This window comes from Eumetopias jubatus, unplaced genomic scaffold, assembly GCF_037043125.1.
Source record: "Eumetopias jubatus isolate StellerSeaLion01/CBP00866 unplaced genomic scaffold, mEumJub1_p1.0 scaffold_7, whole genome shotgun sequence".
In the NCBI taxonomy this organism is placed as follows: domain Eukaryota; kingdom Metazoa; phylum Chordata; class Mammalia; order Carnivora; family Otariidae; genus Eumetopias; species Eumetopias jubatus.
The window spans coordinates 46807749-46824923 of record NW_028274813.1 but is presented as its reverse complement, the minus strand read 5'-3'; the positions used below and the strand labels follow the sequence as shown (position 1 = coordinate 46824923).

At 37.9% G+C, this 17175-nt stretch overlaps 1 protein-coding gene across 2 annotated transcripts; it reads left to right on the top strand.

Annotated features, from left to right (window-relative positions):
* Window positions 1-1062: 1062 nt before the first annotated feature.
* On the top strand, window positions 1063-17127 carry RTRAF (RNA transcription, translation and transport factor). 2 transcript variants are annotated; one of them, XM_028118696.2, is made up of 8 exons: window positions 1063-1230; window positions 2764-2888; window positions 5768-5867; window positions 11076-11162; window positions 12056-12144; window positions 14344-14412; window positions 16645-16693; window positions 16808-17127. In XM_028118696.2, the coding sequence occupies exons 1-8, from the start codon at window positions 1170-1172 to the stop codon at window positions 16960-16962; spliced, it is 735 nt and encodes a 244-aa protein (XP_027974497.1). In that variant the 5' UTR covers window positions 1063-1169; the 3' UTR covers window positions 16963-17127. The 2 variants fall into 2 exon arrangements, with proteins under 2 accessions (XP_027974497.1, XP_027974577.1); XM_028118776.2 differs by having other exon boundaries at window positions 16792-16866.
* Window positions 17128-17175: the final 48 nt, after the last annotated feature.

The following is a 17175-nucleotide window of genomic DNA, read 5'->3' as shown; positions in this document are numbered from 1 at the left end:
TGTCTGAAAACGGGGACTCAATCAGTCTTAAATACAGTAAGTTTTGACTATTTCCAAAAGGCAACAGGGAATCACCCAAAGATACTAACCATTAAAGATACTAACCATTAAAATATTATAAACAGATTTTTGTTTTAGAAAGGCACTATGGTTGCTGTAGGGAGTGGGAGGGAACGGACTGGAGAAGGCAAGACTGACCTTAAGAAATCTGATCAGTGGAGTAAGCAAAAATGATGAAGGCCTGATTTGAGGTAGCATCAGTGGGCTGGGAGGAGGTGAGGGATCTGAAACATGAGAGAACAGCAGGAATGGATGATCTATGGGATGCTATGACAGGGGGTGAGAGGTAGTAAAGGATGGCTCCCAGTTTCTGGCGTCAGAGATTCCGCAGCTGGTGGTGATGTCTGGAATGATCACAGTGTTACAGTTGTATGTTTACTTGTGGGTGTCTCCCAACTAGTCTGAAAGGGACCTTGCTAAAAGTCTTTGAATTAGCAGTGTAACAAGAGCACCTGTTGGGCACCTGGGTGGCTCAGTCGGTTAAACAGCTGCCTTCAGCTCAGGTCATGATCCCAGAGTCCTGGGATCCAGTCAAGAGTGGGACTCCCTGCTCAGTGGGGAGTCTGCTTCCCCCTCTCCCCTGTTCATGCTCGCTCATGCTCTCTCGCACGCGCGCTCTCTCAAATAAATAATCTTTTTTTAAAAAAGAGCACCTATTATGTGGGAGGCATATAATGAATGAATGAACAACTAAACAGTACTTCTATGGCCCAATGAGAGGAATGGCTAATAGAAATTCTACATTTACTATTCTCTGCCTGCTCTATCAAGAAGGCAAGCAAAAAAAAGAGGAAACTTGGCTCGGAAAACGAGATTTACTGGCTTCCCAGCCGCTTTCTGCCTATTGTACAACCAGGAAGCTGACAATAAAGTTTATTTGAGCGTCGACGTGCCCCGACGTGGCCCCGCCTCCCCAGCCGGAGCCGCGATTGGTGGGTATTCGCCGGCTCCGCCGTTCCTAAGCCCCGATTGGCGAGGGCCGCCGTCATTTCGGAGCGTCCCGGCGCCTGCCCGCCCTTTCGCCGCGTCGCCGGTGCCTGCGCCGCCCGCTCTTCCTCGCCTGTCCTCTCCCGGCCGAACCCGGGGGACCAGAGCGAGACGCGGGGACCATGTTCCGACGCAAGCTGACGGCCCTCGACTACCACAACCCGGCTGGCTTCAATTGCAAAGGTGAGGCGGCGGTCCGAGGCCGGCCGCGCATCTGTGACCCCGCCGGCGGCCGCTTCCTCAACGCCCCCACCTGGGCTTCCCACGGGGATCCTCCGCGGCCTTGTTTCCCCCCGGGGGCGGCGGGGGGGTGCCCTGGCCCCTGGCCCCTCTTTTCTTGGCCGCCAAGCACCTGTTTTCCGCCGCCCGTGCTTGGCTTCGGAGTCTCCTCACCCACTCCTGCCTGGGCATTGCCACTTTGTGCACTTGCTAAACTTCAGTCTCCACCCCCACCCCCCACCCTCACCCTCACCCTCACCCTCACCCTCACCCTTAGCACACGAGAGAGTATTCGCGTTCTTACTTAGCTCTTCGCTCTATCTGCCCGGGTAATTGGGCGATATTTTAAGCACATTGCTGAAATCTGAGGAATGTGCTGAGTAACTTGAAGACTAGTTCACTGGCCGCCAGGAACTAAGGGGTGACTGCGAGGGGGGGTGCAGTCGGAGCCCACCCAGCAGTTTGAAATCAAGAGAGTGCACAGTTAAGTCCAGGACCGACAGTTTTGGGGTAAGCACGCACGGTAACAGGCTTGTGGAGTCGTGCAAAAAAGTTAATAGGTGATCAGGGCTATTGAATTGTAGATGGAAAGGTATTTGGGATTTCCCAGCATTAAAATTTTAAAATGCATTAACATTGCTACCCGTGTTATTCAGTTACTACCCACCACTACTCATTTCTTCCAGAGTTTTTGGCCTGTGGTAGACTAATAAGTTTGAAAGTGATCCCATACAACTCAGGGTACTAAGACCATTGTATAATTCTCAAGACTTCATAATGGAAGCCTGAATTTGAAATTGAAAATTATTTCTGAGCAGTATAAGGGTGTTTTGTTGATCTCTTGGAGAAGAAGAAAAAAAGGGTCAGTGGCAACAGAGCTTCGATCTAGATTTGAATCTTTGGACTTCAGTTTTCTCGTGTGTAAATTGGGGATATTACCTTCCTCAGAAAGCTGTGGGAGGATTAAATGAAATGAATGAACTTTTCTCATGTATGTACTTAGGACAGTAAGTGACAATGGTAGCTTCTACTGTGTTGTCATTTAGTTTCTTGTACTTTGCTATAAATTTTACTTTGCCCAGTTCTCCCTCATTCTCCCCCGCAAAGGAACTGGAATAATAACCAACACATTTAATAGCAAAACTCTGTGCCAGACACTGTTTTTATATTTATTTTATCTTCATAACAACCCCAAGAGATAAGTCCTATTATTACGCTCATTTTGTAACTCAGACTGAGGCACAAAAATTTAAGGTGATAAGCCCAAGTTCACACAACCACTGAGTGTCTGTAGCTAGAATATGAATGCAGGCCAGAATTTGAACAGAACATTTGTTAATCTGTTCATCCAAAACCTGCACTTTTCAACTCCTACTTCAAGCATCTCAGTTAATTTACTATTTGAGTTTTTTAAAAAATCCACGAGACCTTTTATTTGTAAGGAGAAAGTGTTTTTATCTAGTGCTTCTAGTAATTTATGAGATATTTTTGTTGCAGATGAAACAGAATTTAGAAACTTTATTGTTTGGCTTGAAGACCAGAAAATCAGACACTACAAGATTGAAGATAGAGGTAATTTAAGAAACATCCACAGCAGTGACTGGCCCAAGTTCTTTGAAAAGGTAATGAATTAGAAAGTTAAATAAAAGTAGTACAGAGAGCTTTTCTAACAATTATGTGTTGACAGTTAAGCTTAAAATTACTTTGTTCTGGGGCGCCTGGGTGGCTCAGTCCTTAAGCATCTGCCTTCAGCCCAGGTCATGATCCCAGGGTACTGGGATCGAGCCCTGCACCGGGCTCGCTGCTCCTCAGGAAGCCTGCTTCTCCCTCTCCTCCCCCCCCCCCCGCCCCCGCTTGTGTTCCCTCTCTTGCTGTGTCTCTCTCTCTGTTAAATAAATACATACATACTTACTTTGTTCTTTTAAAATAAGTAAAAATAATGATCGGTGTTAGAAAAGCTGGATTTCAGGGATTTAATTTTTTTATTTTTGTTTTTAAAGCAAATCACATTATCTTTTTTTTTTTTTTTTTTTAATTTATTTGACAGGGAGAGACAGCGAGAGAGGGAACACAAGCAGGGGGAGTGGGAGAGGGAGAAGCAGGCTTCCCACGGAGCGGGAGCCCGATGCGGGGCTCGATCCCAGGACCCTGGGATCATGACCTGAGCCGAAGGCAGACGCTTAACAACTGAGCCACCCAGGCGCCCCAAATCATATTATCTTTTACAGGGCTTCAGTGTTAGAAAGTTTTGTCTGAAAACACTGAGATTTCTTAAATAAACGGTGACATGTATTCTATAAATGGTAAAGGTGGCCAAAATCAGATTTTTTCCTTAGACCAAAAGGTAGCAGTAACACACTTTTTTTTTTTTTTTTAAGATTTTATTTATTTATTTGACAGAGACACAGCGAGAGAGAGGGAACACAAGCCGGGGGAGTGGGAGAGGGAGAAGCAGGCTTCCCACTGAGCAGGAGCCCGATGGTGGGGCTTGATCCCAGGACTCTGGGATCATGACCTGAGCCGAGGGCAGACGCTTAACGACTGAGCCACCCAGGCGCCCCCACACTTACTTTGTTAAAGAAAGACACTGACGTGCTTCAAAACTAAGATTATTTCTTGTTTGTGGTTTAACGTACACAGATGTCCATTGTTGTGCACAATATAAATAATCCTGAAAAGGTCCGTGTATATATCTTATTTTTGTGGCTGGACTAATTTTCCTGTTGACTTAGTGTAACTGTAGTAACAGTTTTGCAGAAAAGGGAATTGTTTTCAAAGTAGAATAAAAATCACATTTTCCAGCATCATTTTTTTTTTTTTAAAGATTTTTTATTTATTCATGAGAGACAGAGAGAGAGAGAGAAGCAGAGGGAGAAGCAGGCTCCCAAGGAGCAGGGAGCCCGATGAGGGACTCGATCCCAGGACCCTGGGATCATGACCTGAGCCGAAGGCAGACGCTTAACCATCTGAGCCACCCAGGCGCCCTCCAGCATCATTATTTACATTAAACATTTAAATTAGCTATATTACTTTGAAGAGTAAGATATTTTCCTTTAAAAATATGAAAAGTGACTTTTTATTTGCTGCAAAGTGATCAGGTACTTTCTGTTTAGAATCAGAGACTTTATAAATTAGGGAAATGTGTAAGTTCCACACTAGCTCTATGACCACAGGCAAGTTTTACTAAGCTTTCTGTGTCTCAGTGTTGTCATCAGGAAATGGGATAGCAGTGGTTCCTATGTCAGAACAGTGGAATGTATTGTTAATGAGTGATATAGAGCTATGCTTGGCCTATAGCAAGTGCTATATGCTTTATTATTTCCCCCTGCCTGTACTACCATTATTGCTACTACTGGATTATTTTCTTTAGCTCTTAAAAAGTTTTGTTTGTTTTGAAATTTTTGGTATGTTTAAGACTTGGAAATATGTTGTTAGGATTTTATATTTGTTTATATCACATCTCATGACCCATTCGTGTAACAAGACAACACATAGTTTCACAGAAGGGTATTTGAAGAATATAAAAAGTTTTCTACTGAAAAACACCTAGAAGTGACAGTAAAGTAGGATAACTTAAATAAACAATCCAAACAGACATTATCTTTTAAGTTGGTCTCTTTGGAATGATGATGTCATTGTTTAAAGCATATTGATAACTTTTTGAATTACTTTTAGATCATGAGACATATTTTGAATATCTTTAATATTGGTAATTTTTTTATACTTCGAAGTTAGATTTGTTTTTTGCATCATGACCAAATCTTGTGAATGAAGTGTTTTCTTTAAAGCAGGGGTATAAAATTTTTGGTTAGAAAATGAGTTACAGCTGAAAAGTACTGATTTATTAATTAGGCCCAAAAGGATTTCCAAAGGGGAGTTGCACAAGTTTTGACTAATAGCATTGTTCCTGGAATGAGATTTTCAGCTCCTAAGAGACCCATTTGAAGGACAGTGGTCACTTGGATATACAGCTTCTGGCAATCATCTAAAATACTTGGTTACATTCTACATGTATGTCACATGGTTTACTCTATTCAGTGGCATTTCCATATTGTGAAAGCTAAAGTTTAGATAATAATTGGTTTATTTGTATATTCTTCTTTTTAAAGTTTTTTTTTTTTAATTGTTCCATGTGTTTTCAGACCTGAAATCAGAAAGTTTTAGGTTTAAGTCCCAGATCTAAGTTGTGTAAATATTGGCAAGTGTTAACTATCTATGCCTTTTTTCCTCATCTGTAAAATAAGGAAGTTGTTTTAGAACAGTGGCACCCTTCCTGGAATCTGCAAAAGTAAAAATTTCCAAAAGCATGATGGAAATACATTCTTTAAGTGGTACATTTAAATGTTTCCTTCTTTTGGATTATATAATTGCATCAACAGTTTAGTAATGTAAATGTTGTTATATTCTTAGAGCTCCAAACTAAGATCTCTTTCAACTCTACCATTTTTTTCATTCTCTGATGTTATAGTAATAATGAAACGAGATATTTTTTTCTTCACAGTATCTCAAAGATGTTAACTGTCCTTTCAAGATTCAAGAGCGACAAGAAGCAATTGACTGGCTTCTTGGTTTAGCTGTTAGACTTGAATATGGAGATAATGGTATGTTTTGTGGGGAACGTGTGTTTTAAAGAGAGGGAGAGGAAAGGCGGGGGCAAAAGGAGTGTTAAAATGTAGGGAACTTACCAGTTTGAGTTTTTTTGTCTTACATTGTTTTACCTTGGGTTCGTTGTAAATAAGTTTTATATATCCTCATTTCCCTTTTAGCATCTATTAAAAAGTGTGCTTTTGTAACCATCCTTCTGTGTCCAGCTCTCACCCCCCGGTAACTCCCAAATTGTCTAGGAAAGAGTTTTCTTTTCAAAAATTATAGTCTTTTATCATAAAACATGAAAAGCAACTGTTTTTCATTGGTATTTAGATTTTTCTTTTAGAATTTGAGAATGGTGTCTCCTGGTAATTGTCTTCTCACAAAGCAACATTACGTTGGTAAATTGTATCTTTCACAGTCTGTACCTTAGCCTTCTGGGTTAAATTGTTAGAGCCCCAGAATTGATAAGGATTTCAGAGTGTTGGTTGCAGCAGGTAATTTCACAAGAGACTGAAGCATACATTTAATGCCAATAGGTACTATAGGCCAAAATATGTTTCTTATTTATGCTTTGTGTTGTTTTATTATAGATACTTATATTATCGGAAACTTTTGAATATTAGTACCTGTAGTAAAAAAAAAAAAAAATTAGTACCTATAGTTAAAAAAAAAAATCCAGTTAACTTGTGTTTCCTCTCATTAGACCATTTGATTTTGAAAGGCCTGCCAATGTCTAAATGCAAATCCAATTATCTTACCTGTATCCTCTGAGTTTTATGTTCTCGTCTATGGGGCTGTCACTTCCAGTCCTTTTCGTCTTCTGCTTTTGAAGCCTTTTTTTTTTTAAGGTTTATTTATTTTAGAGAGGGCATGCATGTGTGCACACAAAGTCGGGGGTTGGGGGAGGGACAGAGGGAAGGAACCTCAAGCAGACTCCCTGCTGAGTGTGGAGCCCAAGGCGGCTCAGTCTCAGGACCCATGAGATGGTGACCTGAGCTGAAACCCAAGAGTGGCTCAGTCGTTAAGTGTCTACCTTCAGCTCAGGTCATGATCCCAGGGTCCTGGGATGGATCCCTGCATCGGGCTCGCTGCTCACCGGGAAGCCTGCTTCTCTCTCTCCCACTCCCCCTGCTTGTGTTCCCTCTCTCGCTGTGTCTCTCTCTGTCAAATAAATAAGTAAAATCTTTATAAAAAAACAAAACAAAACCCAAGAGTCAGATGCTTAACCACCAGGCACCTCTTTTGAAGCCTTTTTGTCTTCTCCTTTTTCCTCCCATTCTGTCACCATCCATCTTTTCCGATGTCCATTGTACCTTTTCTTCTTTATTCCCACTGCTATCACCCTGGTTCAGGCTCTTTGTCATTTTCTGCTGAAATTATTGTAGTATCTTTCAAACTCATCTCCTGTTAGTTAGCGTCATCCTCTATTTTCATCCTCAAGGCCCACCAGGCTTACTTTTTGAAACATAAATTTTTTTTTTTTTTAAAGATTTTATTTATTTATTCATGAGAGACAGAGAGGCAGAGGGAGAAGCAGGCTCCCAAGGAGCAGGGAGCCCGATGTGGGACTCGATCCCAGGACTCTGGGATCGTGACCTGAGCCGAAGGCAGACGCCCAACCATCTGAGCCACCCAGGCACCCGAAACATAAATGTTTTAAAATGTTACGCTTTGCCTTCAAAGAACAGCTCTTATTATATATTCAGAAACACCATTGCTTTTCCTTTTTCTACAGAAGGAGCTCCAGGTCCTTTGGCCTGGTATTCAAGGCCTTTGAATACTGGTATCTAACCAGTATTCACATACTTGACATCCCAGCCAGACTATATATAGAGTGCTGTTTCCTGTTTACATCTTTTTTTCTCCCCTAGATTTCTTTGCTTACACTTTTCCTTGGCCATTATGCCATGTCAGTCTATCTCTACACATCGAAATTCTATCTATCCTTGTAAGATCCAGCTTAAATGCCACCTAGCAACAATAATATTTTTTCTCAACTTTCATAGGTTTTAACTCTATGCCTTGTATACTTTTTGTGTCATTCATCACTTTGCATTTTGCTTTATATGCCTTACTTGCCTCATTGTTTCCTATGTAGTACCTCTATTTATTATTGATGCTGTAACAAATTACCACCAAATTCAGTGACTTAAGACACAATTTTTTTTACAGTTTTGGAGGTCAGAAGTCCAACATCTGTCCTACTGGACTAAAGTGGTTCCTTTTGGAGGCCTTATGGGAAGATCCATTTCTTTGTCTTCTTTGCCTTCTAGAGGCAGCCTGCATTCCTTATCTCTGGCTCGTTTATCTTCAGATTTATAGCATAGCATCTTCAAATCTCTCTTGGGACTCTGCTTCTGTTGTTACATCCTCTCTGACTCTGCTCTTCATGCCTCTTGTAAGGATACTGTGATTATATTGAGCCCACCTGAATATAAGCCCCCTCCCCCCCCATTTCAAGGTCCTTAATTTAATCACACATGCAGAGTCCGTTTTGCCATGTAACGTAACATAATCGTAGGTTCCAGGAATTGGGACAATGGACATCTTGGGGCTGGGGGTTTGGGGAGGCAGGGGACCAGTCATGATTTTACTGCCACAGTAGATGTGCTTATCATCTTTAATAAATGTTTGGTGAATATAGTGTATGAATGTTTATGTATACTGATACGGAGCATCAACCAGTGTTTTTTGCTGGTTTCTCAGACTTAAATTTCAGAAGCCTCATGGCAGAAATCTTAAGGAAAACTCTAAGGCTTTCTTTACTTTCAATTTTAGTTTAGAAAGAAAATACTTGTGATTCTCTTCCTTTAATAAATAAATGTAATCATAAGCCTTGGTAGCATTAGTTGATTTTTAGGGTCTTTAGCAAAATCTTTATCTGTTGTGGTCTGAGTTGGCAGAAACTCTGTTAATTTGCAACAAAATTTTCTCCAGCTTTTCCAAAGTGTTTTTCAGCTATTCCCAAATAAAATTGTTGTCACATCTCAGTTTACTTCTGTTTTACCCTTTTTTAATTTTACTTGTACTTTTTTTATAATACTGCAATTTAGGTTACCTAGGTACCAAGAACAGTAGATGCCATATGATTGTGTGTCCCTACAGTTGCCTGTAGCTCTTAAGTACATTTATCTATCAGTGATAGCATGATCTTTTTTAGTGGGGAACAAAACCCAAAAAGTGGGTTTTTGTATCTGAGTTTGTATCTGAAATATGGTAAATTGTTTTATATTGAAAAATTATAATTGAATTTTATGTGAAACTTTAGGTGAATTATAGTTTAAAAGTAGGTAGTATCAAAAGCGTATTAAAAGTTTAAACTAGAAGACAAGTTTTTGTTTAATTTTTTGGAAAAAGGTTTAAAGTAGTAATACTGTCCCTTATCAGTAGGAGGTGCTGTTGCTCTTTTCTTTTACATTAATATGTTGCATTCTTCTTGACTTTTAAGGTATTTGAATTTTGTATTATTTGATGAAACCATTGTGGATTTTTATTATCTGTGCCTTAACACTTTTTGAATCCTTTCATTAGCTTGTCAATTAAGGTGATTAAAATCTGACTTAAATGTTTTTCTTTTAAATTCTTTGACATAATTTCAGATTTACAGAAATTGCAAAATAGCACAAAGAATTTTTACATTTCCATATTTTGCAAATGTTAACATTTTATTTCATTTGCCTTATTGTCTATGTACACATATACATATATGTAATTTTTTCCTCAACCATTTGATAATAAGTTGTGAATGATTCTTTTCCCCTTCAGTGCATATTTCCAAAAAAAAAAAGTCTCACATAATTAGAATAAAGTACTGACTCAGAACGGTTATATATAGCTGTTATTCACATTTCACCAGTTGTCTCAATAATGTTCTTTATAAAAGCAAAAAAAAGCAATCCTGGATCATGTGTTTCATTCAGTTATTATATTTCTTTAGCCTCCTATCATCTGGAACATTTACTCAGTCATTATTTGTGCTTCTTTATGTTGACATTTATAGAATGTCTCTCAGCTTGGGTTTGTTTGATGTTTCTTCATAAGTAGATTCAAGGTTTGTACTTTTGTTAAGAATAACACAGAAGTAATGTGTTCTTTTAAGTTAGTGATGTGCCCTGTTACTGGTCATGTTGTTCTGATCACTTTGATAAGGTTTCTCCACTGTAAAGTTAATATTTCCCCCTCTGTAATAAATATGTATCTTGTGGGGAGATGCTTTGAGATGATGTCAGTATGCTTCTGCTCCTCAAACTTTACCTTTAGCTTCCATTTGATTATTCTTGCCTGAGTCAATTACTTTGTTGATGATGGTTGCTAGAGGTGTTTTTCTAATTTCATCATTCAGTCTACATTTATTTGTTGGCTTTTTACTGTGAAGAGGAACTTTTCCTTCTCTCCAATTTATTTGTTTAAATTAGTGTAGGTATGTGTATTCTTATTTTACTCAGTGGGCATAATGGTTTTTTTGTTGTTGTATATTTTGATGTTTACACTGTTCTGATTTGGCCAGTGGGAACTCCTTTAAGCTAACCCCTGTCTGACTTAAAGTTTAACGCTTTTATTTTCCCTTCTGTTTCAGTTACAAATCACAGAAACACTGTAACCAAAGATTGCATTTTGGGCATTACTTTTAGTAAATTATTATTAAATACTTAACATTTGTAAAGTCTTTTTAAGTATTGTTAAGTATTTCTCAAGTAAAAATAATAAAACCTGCCTTTGGAATTCTAAGTTTCAGGTCTCCATAGAATTATTTTAGGTTTATATATGATGGTGTATTTGAAGTGCTGATTTTTTTAGAAGGCAAGGTTTTTGGATTCCATATATGGCATTCAAAAGATTTGGAAAGAAACTTTTTAGTGAATTTGTATTGAATCTCATGTAACCTATACCTACCTTCCTCCCACTCTTTACCCCTGCTAAGTTTCTGAGCAAGCTGTAAATGCACACCCTCTCTCCTCAAACTTAGATGGTGTTTGAAATGTCTTACTTTTGCAAATGATATTGAAGAGATATTTGTATAGATATTTCGGTAATCATTTTAGCTTAATCAGAAAGCTACAGTCACATTGTCTTCTGATGGATTTTTTAATAGCACAAAATAACTTTGGATGAGTTATCTTAGTCTTATCAGTTTGGCTCAGGTAACTTCAGTAAATAAGCAATGTTTATTTTACCTTAAGGTACAGTTCTACAAATTGTATTTTTGCTTCTGTTTATAGCTGAAAAATACAAGGACTTGGTACCTGATAATACAAAAAATGCCGACAATGCAGCTAAAAATGCAGAGCCATTGATCAACTTGGATGGTAAGTATGTAAGTGCATAAAAATAATCAATTTTTTTGGTCCCTTAAATGTTCTTTATTTCCTAAAATGAGGAAGCCTGGGTTTCTTTGGTTTTAGTAAATTAAGAGTGCTTTATGTTGATGTTTTAATCTCTGGTTTTTTTTTTGTTATCATTTACAAGATGTTTTCTTCCTCCTCTTATAGCTGAGTATGTGTTAGAATGCTTTTTGATCTCTTCATACTGATTTGGGGGTTTTGATTTGTATTTAATCAGTGATTGTTTGCCTTATGCATTGATTGAATGCATAAAATATTTTTTCTAATCTAATGACATGAGACAAGTGGTAAAATTTTTCATCATTTTCGCTTCTAGATGCCTTTAAGTATTCTCTTTTTAAAAGTATAAAGTTTCTAATTCTATTATAATTAAGTTACTGTTTCATGACAGATTCATTGTGACCTATAATTTACAAGTTACTTTTATGAATTAATAAGCTCCTTACCCTTATGAATTAATATGCTGCTTAGACAGACTGTTGCTGCTTAGAGAAAAGGTTTTGGGAAAATTGTCCATTGAAGGGGTCCAGTTTAAAATTAATAGCTTTGGGAAGAAATATTACTTAAAATTGCTACATAAATGTGCCTTGCAGGAAAAGTTACAGCACAATCCTTACGTGAGTTAACATAGTTGTTGGTTTGCTCAGTGTGGCTGGCTTATCAATAGGGAACCCATTGATCTGATCAGCTTACCTAGTTGTCAGTGTCCCTACACTGCTCTTAGCAGCAGTTTTAAAAACAAAGAGATTTTTTTTGTTAGAAAAATTAAAACTTTTTTTGTAGGTTTATATGCTTATATATATGTCTGTAATTACATGCTTGCAGAGCTATAAGTATCCATTTTTAATCTTTTATAGTAAATAATCCTGATTTTAAGGCTGGTGTAATGGCTTTGGCTAACCTTCTTCAGATTCAGCGTCATGATGATTACCTGGTAATGCTTAAGGTTAGTTTCGTATTCTTGATTCTTGACAGTAACTGTATGTAGAAGAAAAACCTCATTTTCTAAAAAGTACCTATGTTTGGTATGTAGATGTATGGCTAAATGACTGAAATGTGGAAGAGTGTGGGACTTAAAGCAGATTTCATGATTCCATCTGTTTTAGATCATCTAATAACCAATATGAAAGCGTGTTTACTTTGTGCCTGCTACTGTGCTCAGTCCTTGGCAAAGATGATTTCATTCAGTCCTCCCAGCAGTCCTGGAGGTAGTGAAGGTAGATGCTGCGATCCTTTCATTTTAATATGAAGAAATTGAGACCTAAAGAGAATAATGTCCAAAATGACACAGAAAATGAGAGAGCCAGATTTTAATCTAGGCCCTCTGACCAAAACTTTCATTCTATTAGCAGAATCTATTATCTTCCTACTTATATTTAGTCAATCCTTTTAAAGATTTGTGATCTGTATTTACTAAGATAATAGAAAATGCCATATGAGTCATGGTGGATTTGGTCAAAATCTCTTTGAGGACTGAATGTTTTTGTTTTCCTAGTGCTCCATCCTACATGGGCCACTCAGTTCATACCTATACTTAAGGTAACCCAGTGATCTGAACGAGATATCTTATTTCTAAGAGGAAAAGTATACTCCTACTTCAGAAGATTGTGTAACGTAATTGTGATAGTACAGTGGGCCAGGATGGGGGGGAAGGAGTAGTATTTAAGATAATTAAAAGATTCCAGACTTAGAAATTATTACTGATTTTATGAGAAATTGAAGAGCGTTTGACTATACCTTATACATGTAAATTACCTTAATCTACTTTGCAGTAAATTTAATAGTTAAATTCCATTCTACCCACCAGAGATTAGCCATAACTTATCCTACTCTTTTTAGGATCGTATGTACTAAATGATAGTTGTAACATGAGAAAAACTGTTTCTAGATTATTATAATTCTCTATACTGAGTCTGCATGTTAACTCAGATTTTCTCAACTCAGATTGGATGCCAAGAGACAAAAAGTTGGGAGTTGGTAGAACATGTGACTCTTGATCTCTCAGGGTCATGAGTTTGAGCCTCACGTTGGGCGTAGAGATTACTTAAATGAATAAAAACTTCTTAAAAAGAGACAAAAAGTTGTTTTTATTGAAATTTAGCTCTTTCAGAGGCTTGTTCCTTGCTCAGGCAGTTATGTATATTGCTTTGGAACAGTTGTGCAGTGGTCGTGTCACCTTTAATCATAAACTGAGTGAGAAGACAAATAGACTAGCATATTTGGGTTACTTTTGTTAGACTTTAAAACCCCAAAGGAAAAAAGTATAAATCAGCAATAATCAAAAGCTTTATAAAATTGTAAGCTGCATGTTTGGAGTTATTTTAAGTAGCATTCAAACAATCCACGACAGCATGGAAAACATCTTGATAATTTGCCACGTGTGAGAATCAATGTACTGACTATTGGGCAACTGAACTGATTAATAAATTTGTGACTCCTATTAAAGACTGGTTTAATGGTTCTTTTTTAAATGTAGCATTTGGTTCTAGTAATAATTTTTCAAGTTTTTGCACTTGAGTTACAATTGTTATCCACTAATTAAAATTCCATTTAAAAAATCTTATTTTTTGAGTGTGCATGAATGCACTTGTGTCTGCCATAATAAAATGCCTTGGTGATGAAGAAAAACAGTGTGTCGTATGAGAGATCTGAAAACATTTTACTATAATTAAGTGAAAAAAAATTAAGGATAGTGTGTATGATATGCTACCCTTTGTGTCAAATTTGCACATGTGTGTGCATTTATACTTGAGCATGCTTGTAATATAATAGAATCCTAGTAAGGATACATAGTAATCTGGTTCCAGTGATTGTCTGGAGGGATGGTTGAGGCTTGGGTAGGAAGGAGACCCTTTTTTTTTTTTTTTAAAACCACGTATCCTTTGTTTAAAAAATTTTTTTCGTGCGTATAAATTACCTATTCCAAAAAATGTTTTTAATTGTTGTGAGCATCTTTCCACATTATAAAGTATTAAAATGAAAACTTTCATTCTATTAGCAGTTTTGTTTTTAATTTACTGGTGAATTTTGTTAATGAACTAGGTGATTCTAACTTCATCAAACCGGGTATCCTTATTCTCTAGACTCAGAGCAGAAAAGATGAACAGCCAATAAAAAGTCAAAAAACTATTTTTGCGTTTCTTAGGCAATTCGCATTTTGGTCCAGGAGCGCCTGACCCAGGATGCAGTTGCTAAAGCAAATCAAACGAAAGAGGTATGCGTTATTTTTTAAATAAATTTTAAATTATTAATGAAAGTTTCTTCTGGTATTGTCATGAGTTTAAATTTTGTATGTATCTGCTTAAGATAACCATTCTTTGTTAGAACTGCCCAGAGAAAGGGTAGCTTATTTCAGTGGGATTGAATTTGGTTCTTAAGCAAATTGTAGCCATTTTTGAGTGAAAAACTTATCTCACTTCACACCTTAAAGCAGCTATCAATAGCCCATCCACAGTCTACCAGCACAAACCACTGCACATGCCCAGTGGTTTATTTAAGAGAATTTACCTTGTAAAATTTACTGGGTTATTTTGACTCATTGCTGGAAAATAGAACACACGTTGTCTTTCTTACTAATTTCCTTCTTTTGACTTAAATCCTGTCCTTTCTCTTTTGTTTCTTCAGAGAAATCTGTTCTCATTTTATTCACATTTCCTAGTATCATTTATGAGAAAGTAACTTACCTCAGGCCACCTAGCTGGTAAGTGGTTGAGTTCAGGCAGTCTGATTGAAGAGCCAAGTGCTCTTACGGTAGTTGGGGACAGAGGTCTTTGTGTGAAGGCCTGCATGAGCTAGTTGACCACCCCACGTGAAGGGGTAGGGGCGTAGAGGCTATATTAGACTGTACCTGTCCTCTTTCAGTCCTGCTTTGTGGGCTGCAGAAACTACACACCGTAACTATTTTTCCCTTAATTCTGCGATATTTTAGATGAAGTGCACTAGAAATCCAAATACTCCGTCGAGTCTCACTGACTGTCTGGACAGTGCACAGAATGTCCTCAGGGGTTAGCAGCAGCAGCTGCGGGTGTCTGATAGCGCTTCTTATTGTGCATAGATACCGCAGTGAGTGCCTTGGGCACAAGGGACATTCTTGATTCTGGTCCTTTTTTGTCTCCCCTAATTCCCCAGTGTCTTTTGTCCTCTGATCTCATCTTTAGCAGGGCCCAGCAGTGTGAAAAGATTATTAATGCCAGGGCAGTGTAGTCCCCCCTGAAAGACACTGTTTGTTTTAAAGGCTCTTATTGCTTATTAATTATGTATGAATCAGGCCACTGGAAGTTGGATTAAAGATCAGCTTCTTTCACCCACACTGTAGAACAGTCAGTAAATTGTTCTGGCATAATAAAATCATTCATTCATTCATTCAGCAAAACTATGCCTTAGGTTTGAAGGCAGTGTAAATAAGGGCATAGCCAGATCTTTTTGCTCTTGTTTGCAAAGTAAAATTTTATTTTCAGTGCTCCAAGTCTTAAGTTTAGATCATCTCAAGGTACCATGCTCTATAGTAATACAGAGGAGAAGTTCTTACAGTTAGTGTTCTTGTTTATAACCATAATTAGCATTTGGTCAGGATCTTTAGGGGTAGCTGTTCCTTGGTGGTCTGTTGGCAAATAAAATGAAAACAAGACTGACATAGAAAGCCACTCAGTGCAATTCTACTTGTTAGCTTTGATTGCTGAATTTACATACCCGTTTATTTCTTCATTACATAATGTAGTATTTGAAAGCAGTTGGAGCCTAGGTAGATTTGCATTAATAGATTAGGCAAGAACTGAGTAGTGACAGCTTAGCATTTTGTAACATTGAAAGTGTAGATTTTATACAGTATACGATCAGCAGAGTTTAGACTGCCTTTTCTTGTTGTTACTGTGAACTCCGTAGAGTTCGGCATCATGGTCACCATCTTTGGCGTACCTCTGGAGAGCTGCTGGCGGGTTAATTAAATGCTTTAGAACCTGTTCCGTTTCCTAGATTTCAGAGTAACTTCCAAATGAACTCTTAGTGAAAGTTAAATTATATATAGGTAATCTCGTAATCATGTTAGCTGAAAAAAAGGTAATAGATGTTTTAGATTTTGTATAAAGACAATTTGATGTAATCCTATTCCATTGCCCTGTACTCTGCTGCTTTACTGTAGCTGAAAGAGGACAGAGCAGCCCCGCTCAGTCGCCCTTCCATAGCAGCCGCGACAGAGCCTAGCCGTCAAAGGAGCTACTGTTTTATATGCGTAGTCTTAAAGGAGGGAATGAGTGATGGAACTAGCTTCCCACTACATGCAGGGGCCATTCTTGCACTCATCAAAAAGCAAATCTAGAGAGAGAATTCTCCACCCCCTTGCCACTGCAGCTCAAAGGGCTAACAGAATAGCTAGCTTAATTCAGTTACAGATGAGAACAGAACATGATTCTTAACTATAAAGTTTTATTTTGTCTTTTTTTTTTTTAAGGGCTTGCCTGTTGCTTTAGACAAACATATTCTTGGTTTTGACACAGGAGGTGAGTGATTTTGTTTGAATTCAAACTTTTTAGAGACTAGGTGAATATTTGGGGGAGACATGGGCAAGTAAATGGTCTTGAATACTGATTTAACGCAGTTTTCTTATGAAATAGATGCAGTTCTTAATGAAGCTGCTCAAATTCTGCGATTGCTGCATATAGAAGAGCTCAGAGAGCTACAGACAAAAATTAATGAAGCCATAGTAGCTGTTCAGGCAATTATTGCTGATCCAAAGACAGACCACAGACTGGGGAAAGTTGGAAGATGAACATTTTAGGATTTCAGCTTCTCACCTACTTAGTACAGTTGGGAACCATTTACGCTCTGGCATGTGTTTGGAAATCAAATGTCACATTTTCAAGGAAGAATCCTAGAAAATTGTTCTCGAGATTTACCATCATTGCTTTTTCTTTAATAAAGTTCAGGAAATGGATTTTTTTTTGACTGTTATGTTTATGTATCTATAATGCCGACCCCCAGC

Coding starts and splice junctions, on each gene's coding strand:
- RTRAF (XM_028118696.2), top strand. CDS start 1,170: ATGTTCCGACGCAAGCTGACGGCCCTCGACTACCACAACCCGGCTGGC. Junction 2,889..5,767: donor GGCCCAAGTTCTTTGAAAAG/GTAATGAATTAG, acceptor TTTTCTTCACAG/TATCTCAAAGATGTTAACTG. Junction 14,413..16,644: donor AAGCAAATCAAACGAAAGAG/GTATGCGTTATT, acceptor TTTTTTTTTAAG/GGCTTGCCTGTTGCTTTAGA.